Source organism: Mercenaria mercenaria, chromosome 5 (assembly GCF_021730395.1).
Source record: "Mercenaria mercenaria strain notata chromosome 5, MADL_Memer_1, whole genome shotgun sequence".
Lineage (NCBI taxonomy): Eukaryota > Metazoa > Mollusca > Bivalvia > Venerida > Veneridae > Mercenaria > Mercenaria mercenaria.
In genome coordinates this window covers 92268999-92286637 of record NC_069365.1, presented here as the reverse complement: position 1 = coordinate 92286637, position 17639 = coordinate 92268999, and the positions used below count along the sequence as shown (strand labels likewise).

Here is a 17639-nt window from a genome sequence, read left to right as displayed (position 1 = left end):
TTTATCATACAAACTAATATCAGGGTCAAAGAAAAGGCATGATCAACACTCAGAAAACTGAAAAACACCAAAAGGTATTGTAAAGTATACGGAAACACAAAGGGGACATAGTTTGGTTTTTTTTTTTTGTTTTTTTTTTTTGTTTTTTGTTTTGTTTTGTTTTTGTTGTTTTTTTTCTTTTTCATTTTATCTCGAAGCCATGATCCGTACAAATTTGAGGGGAAACATAAAAAAACGTGTTTGTGTAAACATAATGTTTCCATGCAGTTTTATTTCCACGGGTATAAATTACATGTATTATCATTTCATAAAAGTAATAATTATTCTAGTATGTTTTTAAAAAGTAGTGGTAGTGAAAATAAAAGGTTTTTACTTGTCACTTCATGGTTACACAGGAAAAAAACTTTGATATCCCCGTTTTCAACACGGAGCCTTAAATAATATCCAGTTGATTTATGAAACACATTTAATCTTATGCAAAGATATCAAAGTAACTTACCTCATTTCTATTCTTTATCTCTTTTTAATAATTACAAATCCACATTCATTTTCAAAGATACCTCAGTTTGTATCTACAGTTCTACACAACTAAAAGTCGTATTTAATTCACAAACAAACATGAAACATACTGTATATAGTAAAGTTTATTTTTACAGTGGTCAATGGTCACTGTAATAGGGTTAACTGAACAAGCGATCATGGATTATGTATGTAACAATATTGGACATGTAATACAACAAATTCCTCAAGTAAATAATCGACTAAAGCGATCTATAATTTGAGCCGTGCCATGGGAAAACCAACATAGTGGCTTTGCGACCAGCATGGATCCAGACCAGCCTGCGCATCCGCGCAGTCTGGTCAGGATCCATGCTGTTCGCTAACAGTTTCTCTAATTGCAATAGGCTTTGAAAGCGAACAGCATGGATCCTGACCAGACTGCGCGGATGCGCAGGCTGGTCTGGATCCATGCTGGTCGCAAAGCCACTATGTTGGTTTTCTCATGGCATGGCTCATTTATTGTTTGGTTAAAACCCCGTCCACAAAATGAAAATGCGAAACATTTTCAGTACGATGTCTCTATGATCTGATTTAAGGTGTAGGCATTCAGAAAAATATTTTCTTCAATAGGGGAAAAGGGAAACATTTTGATAACATTTGAACTTTGAACACAGTGTACTGAATTTCAGTTTTCGTTGTAAGTGAAACTAAAGAGTAAACCTTGTACCAGCACAGAAACGTGTGGTACTATCGGTTTAACGGACGAAAGTATAGCAACGTTAAATAACAATCTAAAGATTAAATTTAGTAACCATACTCTCTGCAGACGAACTGATTCCAAATAATGTTATGAAAGCACCTTCTAAATTGAGATTTCATAGGTCATAAGCAAATATCTCAAAAGTTATCACATAGAATTGTACATTTTATTTTGACAATATCATAGAAAATAAGCAAATGACAGTTATAAGAATACATAGCAGGACCTGTTCTGCTCATGAAAAATATCAAAAACATTGTCATTTTTCCATAGAGATCCATTACTAAAGCTTTCTTGAGGTCAGCCAGTACAACCAAAAATCAAACAAAAGTCTATGTCATTCTTAAAGGATAAATTTTCATGGTAGATCACGATTCCTTCGAATTGTTAAAAACAATATTTGACTGAGAACGTGCAGAACTATTCCAATTACATCTCTGACTTGAAAGAAAATACAAATTCCTCCCTTATAATATATATTTAGTTTTCCATTCTGAGACAGAGCTTTGTTTTCTTTTATTGGTGGTTCCTCCTGAAGAGAGTTGTCATCTTGTATCACAAGTTTTAAATTGTTATTAATGTATTTTTGTTCTTGTTTTAAAATTACGGCCATAACTGCAAGAATTTTAAATTGAAAACTGTACATAAATTAAAACCGAGACAAAATTTCATCAGTGTTCAAAAAAAGCATTCTATTTTGTACGCTTGGTGTACAGAGCGCTTAAATTCAGATATTATATCTGATGTGTGCTTGCATTTTTATATATTCAATAAAATTGTGTGGGAGCCATCGTTATCATTTTGTTGTCTAACCACCGAGTCATTGGCCCACCCATCCTATATATAAACGACTTGGTTCTCTCCTGTAAAGTGGAACGACACCATTATCCACCATTGACAAGGTAATTGCTGATATTTCGACCTTAAATGCTTCGTTTGTATTTGACCAGTTAAAATAGGTTAGTGTCATGTTTTGGTTAACTTTTAAACGATTTTCGAAGGTCATGTTATTACAGATATATAAAAAAAGAAACGAACTTTAGTCAATTTACGCAAGGTGTATCCCCCATAATAGAATGTTAGCTACGAGACTCCTTAGAGATCTTTAGTTGCGGCAAACTATTTTCCCACAATAAAATCCGTCATTTATTTTATTATTTGGATATTAAATGTGCTCACAATATTGCCCTATGTTAGTTAATGGATGTCGATTTCAAAAACAAATGTACATTTGTATCGAATAGACAAGGGAGATAACTACTTAAAGCAAGTACATATTACGTCCTCAACATTTACCTCAACTCGGTACTGCCATTTATATTTTAAGGTCAAGTTGATTTTTTTTACATAGGAAAACACCAATGTTGGTTGGTGAAGTTGGCGTTTTTTTTCAACGTTCACATGATAGGGTCAAACACGGAAGCCTAGATCGAAGCATGTCCAGTGTGAACTTAACTTGATGTTGTTTGCTGTTGTCGCATAAATCGTTAATTTAATCACAGATCGGAAAAAATGGCGGAAAATTGGTTGTTCGAATAGTTATAATCAACTTCATTATGTCATAACATTTTTAGCGTACTGTGAATTTTGTATATTAATTGACAACACGAGCTGCACGTGCACATCTGACAATGGTTACACATGAAGTGCTGCTAAGGAAGCCACCACCATACTGGATCGGATTTAATGAATAATAATAAGCGAATATCAAAATATTTGCATACAAGATGCAAAAATTAAAAAAAAAGCCATATATGGATGAGGCGTTTTTTAAAGTCTCTAAGTGTAAAAATATATATAATGTATTCGTCAATTCTACGTGTGATAATGCAGGCTAAGCTGCTACTGTATTCAAGGCACAAGCAGACATTAAGGGTTAAAAGCAAAATGTAATCAATAGTAAATAGATACTGAGAGTATGGAAATAAGTTTATTTACATGTACTTTCGTAATTGATACAAATACAATACAAAGAGATACAGCAATAAAGAAATGATGAGCCTGCTCAGATAAGCATTATTATACAAATATAAAGAATGTATAAAGAGATTTTTATGAGTACAGTCCGCTTCCAGAACTGGTGTGATATGAGAGGTATCAAAACCTGTATGTATAATATAAGAAACATAGCAAGCAGAAATATATTTACAGTAAAATTTTACACTTAAAGACTTTTAAAGGGATGTGGAACTTGAACACACAGACAATATATCGACATGAAAATTATATATACATATGCCCAGAAGTTCGTTGGAAAGTGGTACAATTTTTCTTTGAGAAAACAAGTTTTAACTTTAAACCTGCTGGCTGCAAGTGATTCTGCCTTTTCGACCTGTGCAGATCAAAATCAGCCTGCACGTGCGTGCAGGCTGATCATGGTCTGTACTGTTCGCTATTCAGTCAGTAAATTTGCAGTGAACATCTCTTCAAATAATAAATGGTACTGCCTATATTGAATGATGGACCAGTCCATGTTAGAAATTTAGCAGGCTACAGATTAAAAACGTTGCCTAATCCTTTTTCTTTTATTGCCTCAGTTTAAATCAAACTTCAAATCAAAACGGCTTATGTCGAAAAATACAAAAGAAATATATAGCATAAAGCTAAAAGATGAATTCTTCCACTTCCATTCATAGCGTCATCGGGCTTGTTGGAACACACGGACGGCATGAATCTTCCTCTGTATAATGACGTCAGAAACTCGCTCCTTACACGTATACAGTCTCTGGTTTCGTTGATATGGATACAGTTCCCTGTGTTTCGAAGAACACTGAAAATAAAGGAAGAAGAACGATATCATTTATTTGTAACAACTTTCGTGGTGTATTACATATGAGTTACTCCTCAAACTGTTGATCTTAAAGGTGAGTTTCAGAGGCAAAAATGTCTTTCAACATAAATCGCGCCGCTGTATGTGACAAGTGGTTTTATCAGAATTTGTCCATTGGAAGCGTGCGTTGTGATGCGACGTCATAAGTTTTATAAAAGACTGTTGGTGGTACTGAGTCAGTCAAAACAAAGTGAATGAAAGACAAAAAAAAACTGTTAACATTTTGTATATACAGCGCTCTAAGTAGTTTCCATATCGGTACGAAAAATGTATTAACTGTTTAAACATTAACACCCACCCCACACACACCCTGTATTTCATACTGAAATGGAAACTGCTTAACCGAGAACCATTTCTTAAGAATATATCTACCTACGTGCAAAAATCACCAAGTGGAATTTCAGACTGGTCCAGATATATGTGGTATTTTAGCTCCTGAACCTCTTTATGATACTGACTTACACATGTAGTTAAGGTATCTGTCATTTCGCAGTATATCTCCGCCTCTGAAAATACTGAAACAACGAAAAAAAGTATAATTTGTATCCCATCAATATGTCTGTTTCGGCTGAAAGGGTACAAGTATTTCGCAATAAATTATTGTTGCCATATATGACATAAAATGCGGTTATGCGGAGTGAAGGAAAATTTACATAAATCCATCATAGGAAGAATAACAGTACTGTCAGACCTTTAAAGACCAATGTCGGAGAGAAAAATGTGGTTGCGCGGCCGTAAAACTATCTAAGACATCGATTATTTCTTGCAAGCATACGAGTACAGAAGCACACTGGAGACCAAGATGTGACCCGAGATATGAAAGAGATTTATCTTTTGGCTACAAGTCATAAGAAAATTCAAGTAAACGAATTGCAAAATGTCATTTAGTGGTAATTGTTTTCATTTTTCGATTTCGTATACATGAATTGTATATCTATGTGGCCGGCCGAGATAAAGCTGTTTTTCACGTCACATCAGCGCTTTCGTATACAGTGTATACATTGCCTTCATATAGTCTACAAACAAGGATTCAGATGCGGCGAACTAAAGGACTGATTTGTATTATTAGTTGAACAAAATGAGAAATGTTTGTGTCTAAGTCGACAGTCTCGAGTTATAAGGTCGTAAGTGGTCGATACTTCCTACTAGTATAATCAAAGCCTTGAAATGTCTGATGGATGCGGGTTTTGGTAGATTTATTTTCTGTTTAAATGCCAGTCTATGAATATACATGAATGAGAAACAAATACAAATTTAATGTGCCTCATATCTAAGATGAACTCTGTCTGACCTAGCTTGTGATGTAACCATGGGCTGGAATACCTTATCATTTATAGATCTTATATAATCTAAATGGTTAGTGTGAGTGGATAAAGGTTGAATAAGAACTGCTTGTCCATTGATAATTCATCCACATTGTTCATGAATGGGACTATTTTGTGTAGCACATGAACATCCTTTGGATGTGATTCGGAATAAAATAAAGATGCTATAATTGTCAGAAATACACTTTAACTTTGGTAGCGGGATAAACCCGCAACCAAAAATAGTACGAACTGATGTATCTGTCACATTATCCAGATCTCCATGTCAAAACAATACCATATGACACATATCTACTGGTCTCCTTTATATGTGTGACCAAATTTTTTCAAGTTTACTGGTAAGCTAATCTATTTTAGATATAATACGAAATAGAACTTACACTTTCTGTTCAGACAGATTTTCTGTAATGTGTTTCTGTAGGAACCAAAGTCGAAGTATGGATTTTTACAGGGGGACATGGCTTCTTCTAAACATGATGTTATGTTGATGAGATTCCTGAAACAGAAAAATCTAAAATAACAGTTCCATGTATTTAAGTTCGACAAAACAAAACAAAAACATACTCATAATTTTACAATTTTGCAAAACAAATAATTCAAATATTACAGTATATTTGTATGCATTGTATTCACAGAATTAAAATATCGTACGATCGTACGATTTACGAAATTGAATACGAATACCATTTCATTACTCCTTTTTTTCAGTATTCATGATAAATTTTCAATTTTAATCATTTATTTAATGTTATGACGATTAACAACTACCCCGAGTAAATACATGTGACGTATACTTGTATGCATACAGCTGTACATATCATGTATATCTTCAAAAAGGAGGCAATTGAAGGATAATCATTGCATGAAATGAGTGATATACTGAATAATTTGAATATTCGCATATCAACTTGAACGAAATCGAATGCAAAAATGTTACGGGATCGTTTGTGACAAACTCGGTTTGTTTCTGTATACATTTTCGTTGTTAAAAGCTTTGACAATATGTCACCATTTCGACGCTAAATGATGTGGTAAATTGTGCTGAAATAATGGATACAATTATGTATACTGCTGAAACGCAACAAAAACTTTTCATGCCGTTATTACATCAAAAACCAGTCTACATGCTAAGTTTCTAAAATGATATGGTCCATCGTTCAATTGGACAGTACCATTTATCATTCGGAGGGTGTTCAATGAAAATTTTACTGCAGTGCAGACCATGATCATGTGCAGGTTGATCTTGGTCTGCAGTGGTCGCAAAAGCAAAATAACTTGCCGCCAGCAGACTAAATGTTAAAAGTTTCCTACACAATCACAGCCACTGAGTCGAAATTTTAGTCTTACCCGCATAGGTTAACCATATTATGTGTAAAATAAGTGAGTGCTGCAGGTTGTGGCAGCCCGTCTACAAATGCATCTGTGAGATTGTACTGAGCAAAACAGGCTGTCTCCTTTCTACCAATCACCTTCGAACTACAAGTGCCATTCATATAGGCAGATACAGAGAAAAGGCACATTCCGATGAAGTAAACTGGAAAAGATAAGATGTTGCGAAAAATGAATTTGTATGAGAATCGACATAGATTTCTTTGTATTTAAAAGGTAAATAACATATTATAATTATCAAAAAAAAAGTTGTTGATCTAAAACAAATTTTGCATCTTTTAGAAGACACTTTTAAACATACAATTGACAAACAAATGTAAAACCTTTTCAACACTTGTAATGAATCCATTATATGAGCCGTGCCATGGGAAAACCAACATAGTGGGTGTGCGACCAGCATGGATCCAGACCAGCCTGCGCATCCGCGCAGTCTGGTCAGGCTCCATGCTGTTCGCTAACAGTTTCTCCAATTCCAATAGGCTTTAAAAGCGAACAGCATGGAGCCTGACCAGACTGCGCGGATGCGCAGGCTGGTCTGGATCCATGCTGGTCGCACACCCACTATGTTGGTTTTCCCATGGCACGGCTCATATGAATACATTGTATATTGTTATATTTTTCTTCGTTCTTACTTGTAAAATATTTGTATATTTAAAACATGCTGAACATACTAAATGCAACTGCAGATAAGCCTTATGGCATACAGACACTAAATAGGAAAAATGGCGAGAGAGAAAAAATGGTAGTCGCATAATGTCGGATTCAAATAGTCCTCAGCTTTTTTGCTCTGTAGAGCTATTTTCCTTAATTTCTTTGCAGTGTTATTGCTGAAATCACATGACAGATCTATGCTTTACATGTAGGTAGCACTTTCATACTGAAATAACTACATGACAGAATTTTTCGTGGAAACTTAGATCATACACCACCACTGCAATTTGGGGTCTCATTTTTTTAGCTGATTTTGCAGTTTGTGTGTTTGACTGAAACTATTTTTCTTGCATCAAACATGACCCCCACTTTTCTTTTGATTTTTATTCAGCACTGACAATATTCTTCAAGAAAATGTAAGTTGCAGAATTTTAAAATGGGTCCTGATGTGTGCTGCGGCCATTGGAAATAGTCAATTTTATATAGAATAAAGAAGAACAGCTATTTAGTGTGTTGTAACCTTATTTGAAAAATCGATAATCTTGTACCTTTGATCGTTATCTTCCGTAAATTGACGTCTACCTCCGAAATTTAGCGGTGACCTATAAACCATGTTTTCAATAAAAAAAAGTCGATATTTAACTCAAAGGACAATCTTGTTTTTTTTTTGGTTTTTTTTCCATGAACTGCTAGTGGTGGTATGAAAACGTCAGTAATGTAAATATCTACGCAAAAAGAGCCGTAATTATATAACATTTGTTCAATTTTAATTTGCGATGAGCATTTTTGTGTTTAATTAATTCAATGCCAAAGCATATTAATTCTTGTGTTTGTATGCTTACTTTAGAAAAAAACAATTATTGGGTCGACTAACTGGAGCAACGTTGTTCATTTATTTATTTATTCATTTATTTATTTTTATTTTTTTGCTATAACTAAAATAACTAGATAATATAACATTTCTTCTTCTTATTGTTTAAAACACGTTACCCACCTATCTCTTTTTTCTTACTTGTAAAAAATGCATCCTCTTCTATCAAAACTGAATTCGAATATTTTTTTTCTGTTTTTGATTGATAAAAGCACATACTGTTATTACTGTTGGTAAAAGACACATTCTTTTTCATGTTTAATTAAAGTGTCCTAAATCTGATTAAAAACTATGAAAAGCATTTATATGTATTTTGTATATAATGATTATATACGCTGTTGTATAATTCATACCTGGCAAAAATGTCACTATGAATGAATGCCTTAACCCAGAACTTTTTTCTTCAAAAGCCACACACTACAAAAATGAAAGTCGCGGTCTGACACAAAGTCTTTACTGATCATGTCAATAAAAATTACCATCAAAATGAATTTATGCCTAAATTAATATAAGGTCGCCTATGATATATCAATACTTATTGAGTTTAAAATCGGGTCAACAATTTTGAAAAACGAGGAAATACATATATTTCTAGATAGTTTACCAAATAAGCACGTTGTTCCCCTTCATCTATTTAAAAAAAAAAGGTTATGATGAACGATTGTACACACATATTACGACATTTGCCAACGTAGCCTACACGTGTGCAAATCTGTCACAATTTACACAGAAACATGTGATGTTAACATCAGTGCACAAGTTTTCGATTAAAGAATTCAATATTTAGAAAAATATATATTGTATAAATATATTTTTTTGCTAATGTCACTTTCTTTAAAAGAAAATGTTAAAATAAAAAAAAAGAAAAAGAAAAATATGGATCGTATAAGTTAGGTTTATAAGTCCATTTAGCGACATTCACTATCGGCTGGGAGTGTTGGCGTACTCCTGTAATCCAGCTACTTGGAGGCCGGGGTCTGAGGACGGTTTGAGGGTGGGAGCCCTACTGTCAGTCTGTCATTGTCGATCGGGCGTCCGCACTAAGTCTGGCATCAATATGGGACACTCGGGGGAGCCTATGTGGTCCAGGTTGTCTAAGGAGGAACGTATCGGCCCAGGGTGGAAACACAGCAGGCAAAAGTTCCCGTGTTGGACAGTAGTGGGATAGCGCACGTGAATTGATACCTGACAATAGCCCGTCCAATATAGCTGGACTCGATCCTTTTTTTATCATATTCCGCAAAGGAATGTGGTATTAAGCAATGTATGTGTGTCCCTCCGTCCGTCTTTCTGTCTGTCTGTCTATGATATCTTATGTAAATTGTTGTATAACCAAGAGTATGGTTGCCAGCAAATTCATTCAGAATCTTCACTAAATATTGTCCTTTAATGAAATAGTAACGACTTGTTTTTCAATAAAATACCTTGTAGTTTTAGTTGTTAATCACATTCAATTGCTATTTGGTGTGATGTTTGAATGTAATGGCAGGCAATTATTCTTACCAGTGTTCCTAGATTCTGTACCATTACAAACCTGTTCTCCGAAAGTAACTGCCAGTATTCGATGACTGTACATAGAGAAAAACCTTTATGATCAACCCTTATAGATTCATAGGCTTATTTTCAAGTTGTGGTGCCGTACTAGTGTCAGTGATATGGCTCAGTGTCTTTTCAGTTTCAGTCTAAGCTTTAACGATTTCAATATCCTGTGATCAGCGAAAATTATCAAAACATTTTTTTTCCCTTTTTGTAGGAGAAATACACTGACACATCACTTAAACAGCTCTTCAAAAAACTGTGTGCTGTAGAAGACACGCTACTTAAACAAGAGTCGAAGAATGACACAAAGTTCGTTAAAATAAGTATTCTGAACACAACTGGTAAATTTGTCAATGTCTGGATAAAAAATAGCCTGTATTCGTAAAGTTTCACGTCGGGTCGACATCATTTTTGTAAACGAAGCTACACCTAGAAATATTTCAAAATATTTACAAAAAGAACAAACATCTTGTTCTAAGTCAACCATTTAGGAAAATGTTAAAAAATTGAGATTTAATATAAGATTGTAAACACATATGTCATACTTAGACTGCATACTTAGCCTATGGTCATATAGACGGGATACAAGTATTTAAATATTTAGATGTGCAAATCCAGAAACGTATGACGTTTTCTTCTTCGCGCACGTATGCGATAAAAAGAACACGTATCATTATTTCAGTTTCTATGTAAAAACAATGTACAATATTCCGCTTAACCGTCTAAAGGTTAAACGCTTTATCCGGCAAAAATGACATCATTTATGGTCAAGTGACCTGCTAAGTATAGCTCCTATATAAGCGGGTGATTCTCGCACCTTCGTTCTTTTCCACATTGATTCTCAGAGAGAGAGGTACAAAGCAGTTTTTTACTTTAATTCAAACATTTACCAAGAATTTCTTTAAATAAAAAAAAAAAGAAAAAGAAAAATATGGATCGTATAAGTTAGGTTTATAAGTCCATTCAGCGACATACACTATCGGCTGGGAGTGTTGGCGTACTCCTGTAATCTAGCTACTTAGAGGCCGGGGTCTGTGGACGGTTTGAGGGTGGGAGCCCTACTGTCAGTCTGCCAATGTCGATCGGGCGTCCGCACTAAGTCTGGCATCAATATGGGACACTCGGGGGAGCCTGGGTGTTCCAGGTTGTCTAAGGAGGAACGTACCGGCCCAGGGTGGAAACACAGCAGGCAAAAGTTCCCGTGTTGGACAGTAGTGGGATAGCGCACGTGAATTGGCACCTGGCAGTAGCCCGTCCAATATAATTGGACTCGATCCTTTTGTTGATTTATGTTTTTATCATATCCCGCAAATGGTTATAGTTTTAGCGTTGTTCATGTGTCGTCACGGAGAACATATCCCTCGGCCGGGGATCGAACTCGCGACGCTGCAATCTTGAGCTAAGCTGGCGGGTGTTTGTAGTCACTTACAGTTGATTCCCTGTAAATGTTGTTAAATCAAAGTACTAATATAATAGTTATCGCCCCTAGTTCGAATGATATGTTCATTTTGTTGATCTTTTTTATCATAGTATATTATTTTTTGTTGATGTTATACGTTAAATGTTTGTATGTTTTCACCGGTGGTGCGTTTTAGCTAATCTAGAGGCATACAGACACTAAATAGAAAAATGGCGCGAAAAAAATGGCGCATAATGGCGGATACAAATAGTCCTCAGTTTTTTTTTTGCTCTGTAGAGCTATTTTCCTTATTTTCTTTGCATTTTTTTTTTTTGCTAAAATCACATGACAGATCTATGCTTGACCTGTAGGTAGCATTTTCATAATGAAATAACAACATGACAAAAATTTTCATGGAAACTTAGATCATTCACCACCAGTATAATTTGGGGTCTCATTTTTTAGCTGATTTTGCAGTTTGTGTGTTTGACTGAAATTATTTTTCTTGCATCAAACATGACCCCACTTTTCTTTTGATTTTTAGTTAGCATTGACAATATTCTTCAAGAAAATGTAAGTTACAGACATTTAAAATGGGTCCTGATGTGTGCTGCGGTCATTGGAAATAGGACAATTTTATATAGAATAAAGAACAACAACTATTTAGTGTGTTATTACCTAGACAGAATATAAATATCAACATCAGAGTTATTTCCCTTTGATTGATAAAAAACAACTTCGCTCTTTGACATAGACGATGATTTTCTGCGACATCGTTTTGTGCGTTAATGAATTCATTAGTGTAATCAGTAATCAAAATTTTATCATCTGGAAATAAAACAGATAGATTTTAAAGTGAATATGCAGAGAAAAAATACTTTAAGGTGATCAATCCTCTTTGATTCATAGGCATACGTGTCGTCCTGGCGTTAGAGATATTGGTCAGTGTCGTGATATAATGATTATACTTCATGTGCTTGAAGAATTTTAAGTACAGTTTTCAGTGTCTCCTATATAGTCATAGTTAATTACATTGAGTCAAGTCGGATCAACATCATCCTTGAAAAAGAGGCTAATCTATATAAAAACATGTTGTTCCAAGTCAACCATTTAGAAAAAGGTTCAAAAATGTGAGATTTGATACAAGATTTTTAAAGACATACCGGTATTTCATACGTGGGCTACATACATAGCCTGTGATACACTTATTTAAAATATTTAAATTTGCAAATCTGTCACAAACCTGTCACAATTTGCACAGAATCGTATAACATTTTTATCATCGCGCACGTATGCAACAAAAAATATTTCAGTACCTTTATGAAAACAATGTAAAATTGTAAGATAAGATATGTTTATTAAAGTCTCACTTTTCATAATAAATTAAAATAACATCAGACATTAAAACATGCAAACCTTTCTAATCAGAAATATGAGAGACTATAATCTATTCACAAGTAGCTAAAAATATCTTAAAATTCACTTTAATTTTTCAGACTAATTTTTATAAGCATAACAAGTTTTAGTACATTTTATTAAACTGTACGACCAAGTTAGTACAAGTTAGTACATCGTATATACGTATTTATACATTTATAACTATTCAATGATATAAAAGATTTCTCCTTCTTAAAATACTAAAACAAGTTTTCGCACATAATAAAGCTATTTCTTGATTTGTCAGCAAAAAAGCTACTTTCCCCGTATCATTAAAGCTGTGAAATTTATATTGATTCTACAAGCTTCTTTCAGTAAATCTATATGAATAGTATTGTAAAATGCGGGACAATGTAATAAAACATGAAGTTTCTCCTTAACGTAGGCAGAAAAATTAAAACAAACTCTGTCACTAACAGGAAGACCGTCGTATCTATCAGAGGACGGAAACGTTTCAGTTCTAGTGACATTTGATTCGTGAATGCCTGTCGCATTGTTTTGGTTTTTTTGTCGGTGTTGGGGTGGGTGTATTTCCCCTCTTTTTAGGGAGGGCTACTTTGTTTCTTTGGGTACTTAATTAAAAGGAAATGCGACTTGCACTACAGTTCACTCACATACAACCCAAACAGACACCGGTGTACTAACAACTGACAGAAATAGCAAATAGCATAAGTTTTCTTTAAATAGTTCTTCAATCAAACGGATGGGGGGGAAATGTGAAAAGACGATTATACAATATTTTAAATTGATGTAAGGTTCGGAACGGACAACAAACAATCAAATAAATAAGGAACAACTCTATGAATCTTAGAATATTTTATGTATTTAATCATCTAACAACAGTCTGCGTGCAACAAGACGATAAACAATCGTTCTATGTCAAATTACGACATTTTTGGAGCTAGTTTCGTCGCTGAGCCTTTCATGTGGAAATTGCTTCCATAAAATACATGACATTTGATAGATAGAACTTGATCCTTCTTATCGCGCTGCCACTCACAAATAACTCACTGTTCGTTTTATGTTCCGTTTGTATGCATTTCGGCTCGATTAGTCCTAATTTGTTTAACAACGTCAAGTGAGTTTTCTACATATTTGTATTGAAAGAGTTGTTGGGAAACATTCATATACCACCATGACAGCTATCTATACATTTAATAAATTCATACTTAGTCTCAGAGTAAGTTAGGAAACAAAGTTCGAAAAAAATCACGATTTCACTTATCGTTGTAACCTAAATTTTAAAGAATTATTTATATCTTCCGTGAGAAATATGAAAAACAGCCAAGAAAGCATTCATTCATTCATCCTTTCACTCACTCACTCACTCATTCACTCATTCATTCATTCATTCATTCATTCATTCATTCATTCATTTGTTTACTATTATCTAATAGTTCAAACAACGCTTTTGTAGATTGTGCACGTTCTTTTCAGCTACTGAAATACTTGAATAGGACTGTCTTAAAGTATTTTAGCCACTTTTTTAATGCATAATAAAATCATAATTCACAAATAGAACTTTGTTGGCAGATAAAGGATCAAATTTCGTGTTTATTTTTATGATTTCGCTTTAGATCTATATTTTCTATATAGTTTATATACTACAAGTGTAGTTTTATATATGTAAAATTCATACATCTTATTTTTACGGTTTCTGACCAATGAAAATATTTTACCTAAGTCAATGATACGAACCCTTCAAAGGAAATTTCAATCTTTGCTAAAATAAAAATTAAAAAAAAAAAAATATTCTTAAACATGAAAAACTCATCAAAACAAATTCATCTCAACTAAAAATAAATAAATAAAAGCATTATTGTTATGTATAACATCTATGGCCACTCTACACTAAAACTAGTTAGGTTCGTATAATATGGAAAATTAGAAATAATTATTTTAAAAATGCTTACCAAAACAAAGTTCAGTCAATTGGCTCGCGAAAATATTCATTATCTCCAATCAAACATTTGTAGTCCTTTTGGATGATGTTTATCATGCGGTAGTCTGCGGATAAAATAACAATATATATTTTTCAGGAAATCTCTCCAACCAGAACTCTCACACAGGAAATAATCTGGTGAATTTTAGCTGTGTCTAATATAACGATCAAGTTCTAGAGTTATTCACAATCTGATAACTGAGAAAGGAGTATCATATAGTTAAAGCAAAATTTGTCTCAGAAAAAAAGCTTTCAGACTGTCAAATGTCTTTTGGGAACAATTTGTGACTACCAGTACAGTTTATATACGCCAACGTGGTTTGTTCCGAAATCACTTAAAAAGAGCATGTTTATGAGAGCAAATATTCATCTATTGAGTTTTGTTTTTTTGGGGGAGGAGGAGGGTATATAAGTCGCCATTGGTTGCCCATATGAGAGAATCTGAAAATGGAGTACTACGGTATGAATCCGAATAGACAAAGAAACCATAAAAGACTGACGGACAAACGGACAACGCCAAAATGACATTTTTTTCCGCTGACAAAGGAAATTGGAAATACCTACGAACTATATATCTGTATATTTTTTCAACACTTCTTAAAAACGTGACTGCATACGTTACACAGGAAAAATGTTTTTCAACACAAGAAAGGAATAGAATCGTATTCTTCGCAGGTGTATAAAAATATTACATCAGGCCTCTCTTACTTGTACAAATTGCTCGTAGAAGGGACGCACTTGAAAAATGGAAAATGCAATTGTCATATGCGTTGGTATATATCTTTTTTTTTAAAAACACTACCTCCTATATTTTTATTCAGTCGCGTGAGTACTTTTCAATAATGATACATTCCTCTGATACTTTGATTACCACTTTACGAACATTGATTGATAGTCAAAAGTTTCCACATCATTGTAGCTAGTCAAGCACGCGCCAGACTACAAAAGCATTTATTTTCGCGGAATTTTATTTCTAATATGTTCTGCCTCGAAAAGCTACAAATGTACAAAAATACTGGTCTCTCTTCCAATCCCACTTAATGGTCTACAGCACGCGCAGATTAACAAACTTAGCGACCGTAATAAAAGCAGACGAAATACATTTCGTGTTCGCGCTTACAGCTTCTGTCATTTTATTGTACAAATCAAGCGATAATTTAATGGAACCGGGTTATTTACTTATAACTCCACAAAAAAACTAATATCCGCGCTTTGATTCAACCAGCAATGCTGATTTGCATAATAGCGCCACCAATTCATTTCACGCCTGCAATACATGCTGAGAATCATAAATGAAAATGTGTTTTGTTGTATAAGCTGGTATTCCTCTGGAAATCGTGATTTCGTCTGAGCTGACCACAGCTATTTCATAAAAAACGGAGCCAGACTGATGCAGACTTTTTGTAACAAAGAATACCCGGGAGGAGGCTGCAAGTAAGATCCTTGGACGAGGCGATTGTTAGATCCGTGGAGGTATTGATAAAAGCAATATGCCATAAAAGTTTCATGATTTTGGTCACACCAACACGGCTTTAGTTAATAGGGACTCCACACATCATTTGAGGCAAGGGCGATTGCCTGGGTAGAACCATCGACATTTAAAAAGCCAGCTAGATCGCATCCGCATTTGTCGATCCGACTTATGTGAGGACAAATGATCCAACGCCAGCGACTTGAACCATTCGGTCTTAGAAGCCCCGTGTCAGAACGAAAATCAGAAACACTGAAAGCCGTATAGAACTGTAAGAAGTTAGTACAACAGCATTAGTCAAAATAACATAAACGATTACTCCGCAACGACAATGGAAGGCATTCACACAGAAGCTGTTCAGCTTTTTTTGTTTTAACATGAAGTAAAGTCTTATACTAGAGGTCAGCCAGTTGCATGGCCCGCGTCAAATTCGTTCTGACATAAAACAGATATTAACTCCACCGCAATGTAGCTCTAAACATTAATTGAACACAATAAAATACATTAATTAATTCAATCCACTTAATGGTGGATAACCATAAATCACTAATGGAACTGAGCATCAAATATTAATTCAGGCATATTTTGTATACACGGCTCTGTTTTTTCTGATTTCTGAAAACTACGGCAGCCCGTAAGGACCATCGTGCTGTCGCCGTACTGCCGTATAAAGTACATTTGTTGATGGTACGATGATGATAGAGCGTATACACGATGTTAATCATGCTGTTGCAGCATCACAACACCAGCATCGTGACATCATAGAATAGCGTCTTCGTCATCGTGCTGTCGTAACACCGTGTGTACCTACTGCGACAGCAGGATGACCCTAACGGTACACCGTAAAACACTGACTTTTTTATTCCATGGTTTAATGTAACGGCGTACCATATCGTGATAAATTCACGGTTTCAAAGAAACACTCATTGATACGGAACTACGCTTGAACGTGGAAGAAAATAAAATAAAAATCATGGAACGTAATAACTGAAGTCAATGAAATAAATCACTTACTTTTTTAACATCTGTAAACTACCCCCGAGTTAATGAAGCACTTTCAATTTGAAATATTACATATTATTCAATTAAGCAAATTGCAGATCTCATTTAAATAAACTACTTTTTAAAATCATTATTCGGACAGAAATGCTTTCTAAATGCAAATGATCGTATTTAATGGATTCTACTGCGGTACATGTGATCAATAACATTGAAGTATTATTTGTGTGTATGTCTACGGTCAAATATCTTCTCTAAACTTCTTGTTTTTGTTCAGCCTGTTCACGTTTTCCATATTTCGTTGCAGCCACATAGATATATATTTGAAAATTAGTTCATTAAAAGTGTTGAAATATTAAACCATGTCTTTGATGTCGCAGGTGTTTATTGACTTGCCGGTCAATATTCAGAATAGCTTACATGTGATATAAAGACTTTTACACTTGTGCCTTTTCACATTGCAATTATTAAACTCATTTAATAAAATAGATAAAATGTTTGGCAGAGCCTTGGATTTTATTATTT

General features: G+C 34.4%; 1 protein-coding gene across 1 annotated transcript; it reads right to left on the bottom strand.

Moving 5' to 3' along the window:
- Positions 1–3271: 3271 nt before the first annotated feature.
- Positions 3272–14745, bottom strand: LOC123559232 (uncharacterized). Its single transcript, XM_045351036.2, has 5 exons — positions 14616–14745; positions 6764–6950; positions 5797–5912; positions 4468–4606; positions 3272–4031 (listed from the first exon to the last, which is right to left on the bottom strand). Exons 1-5 carry the CDS (start codon positions 14653–14655, stop codon positions 3827–3829), a joined length of 687 nt encoding a protein of 228 aa, XP_045206971.2. The 5' UTR covers positions 14656–14745; the 3' UTR covers positions 3272–3826.
- Positions 14746–17639: the final 2894 nt, after the last annotated feature.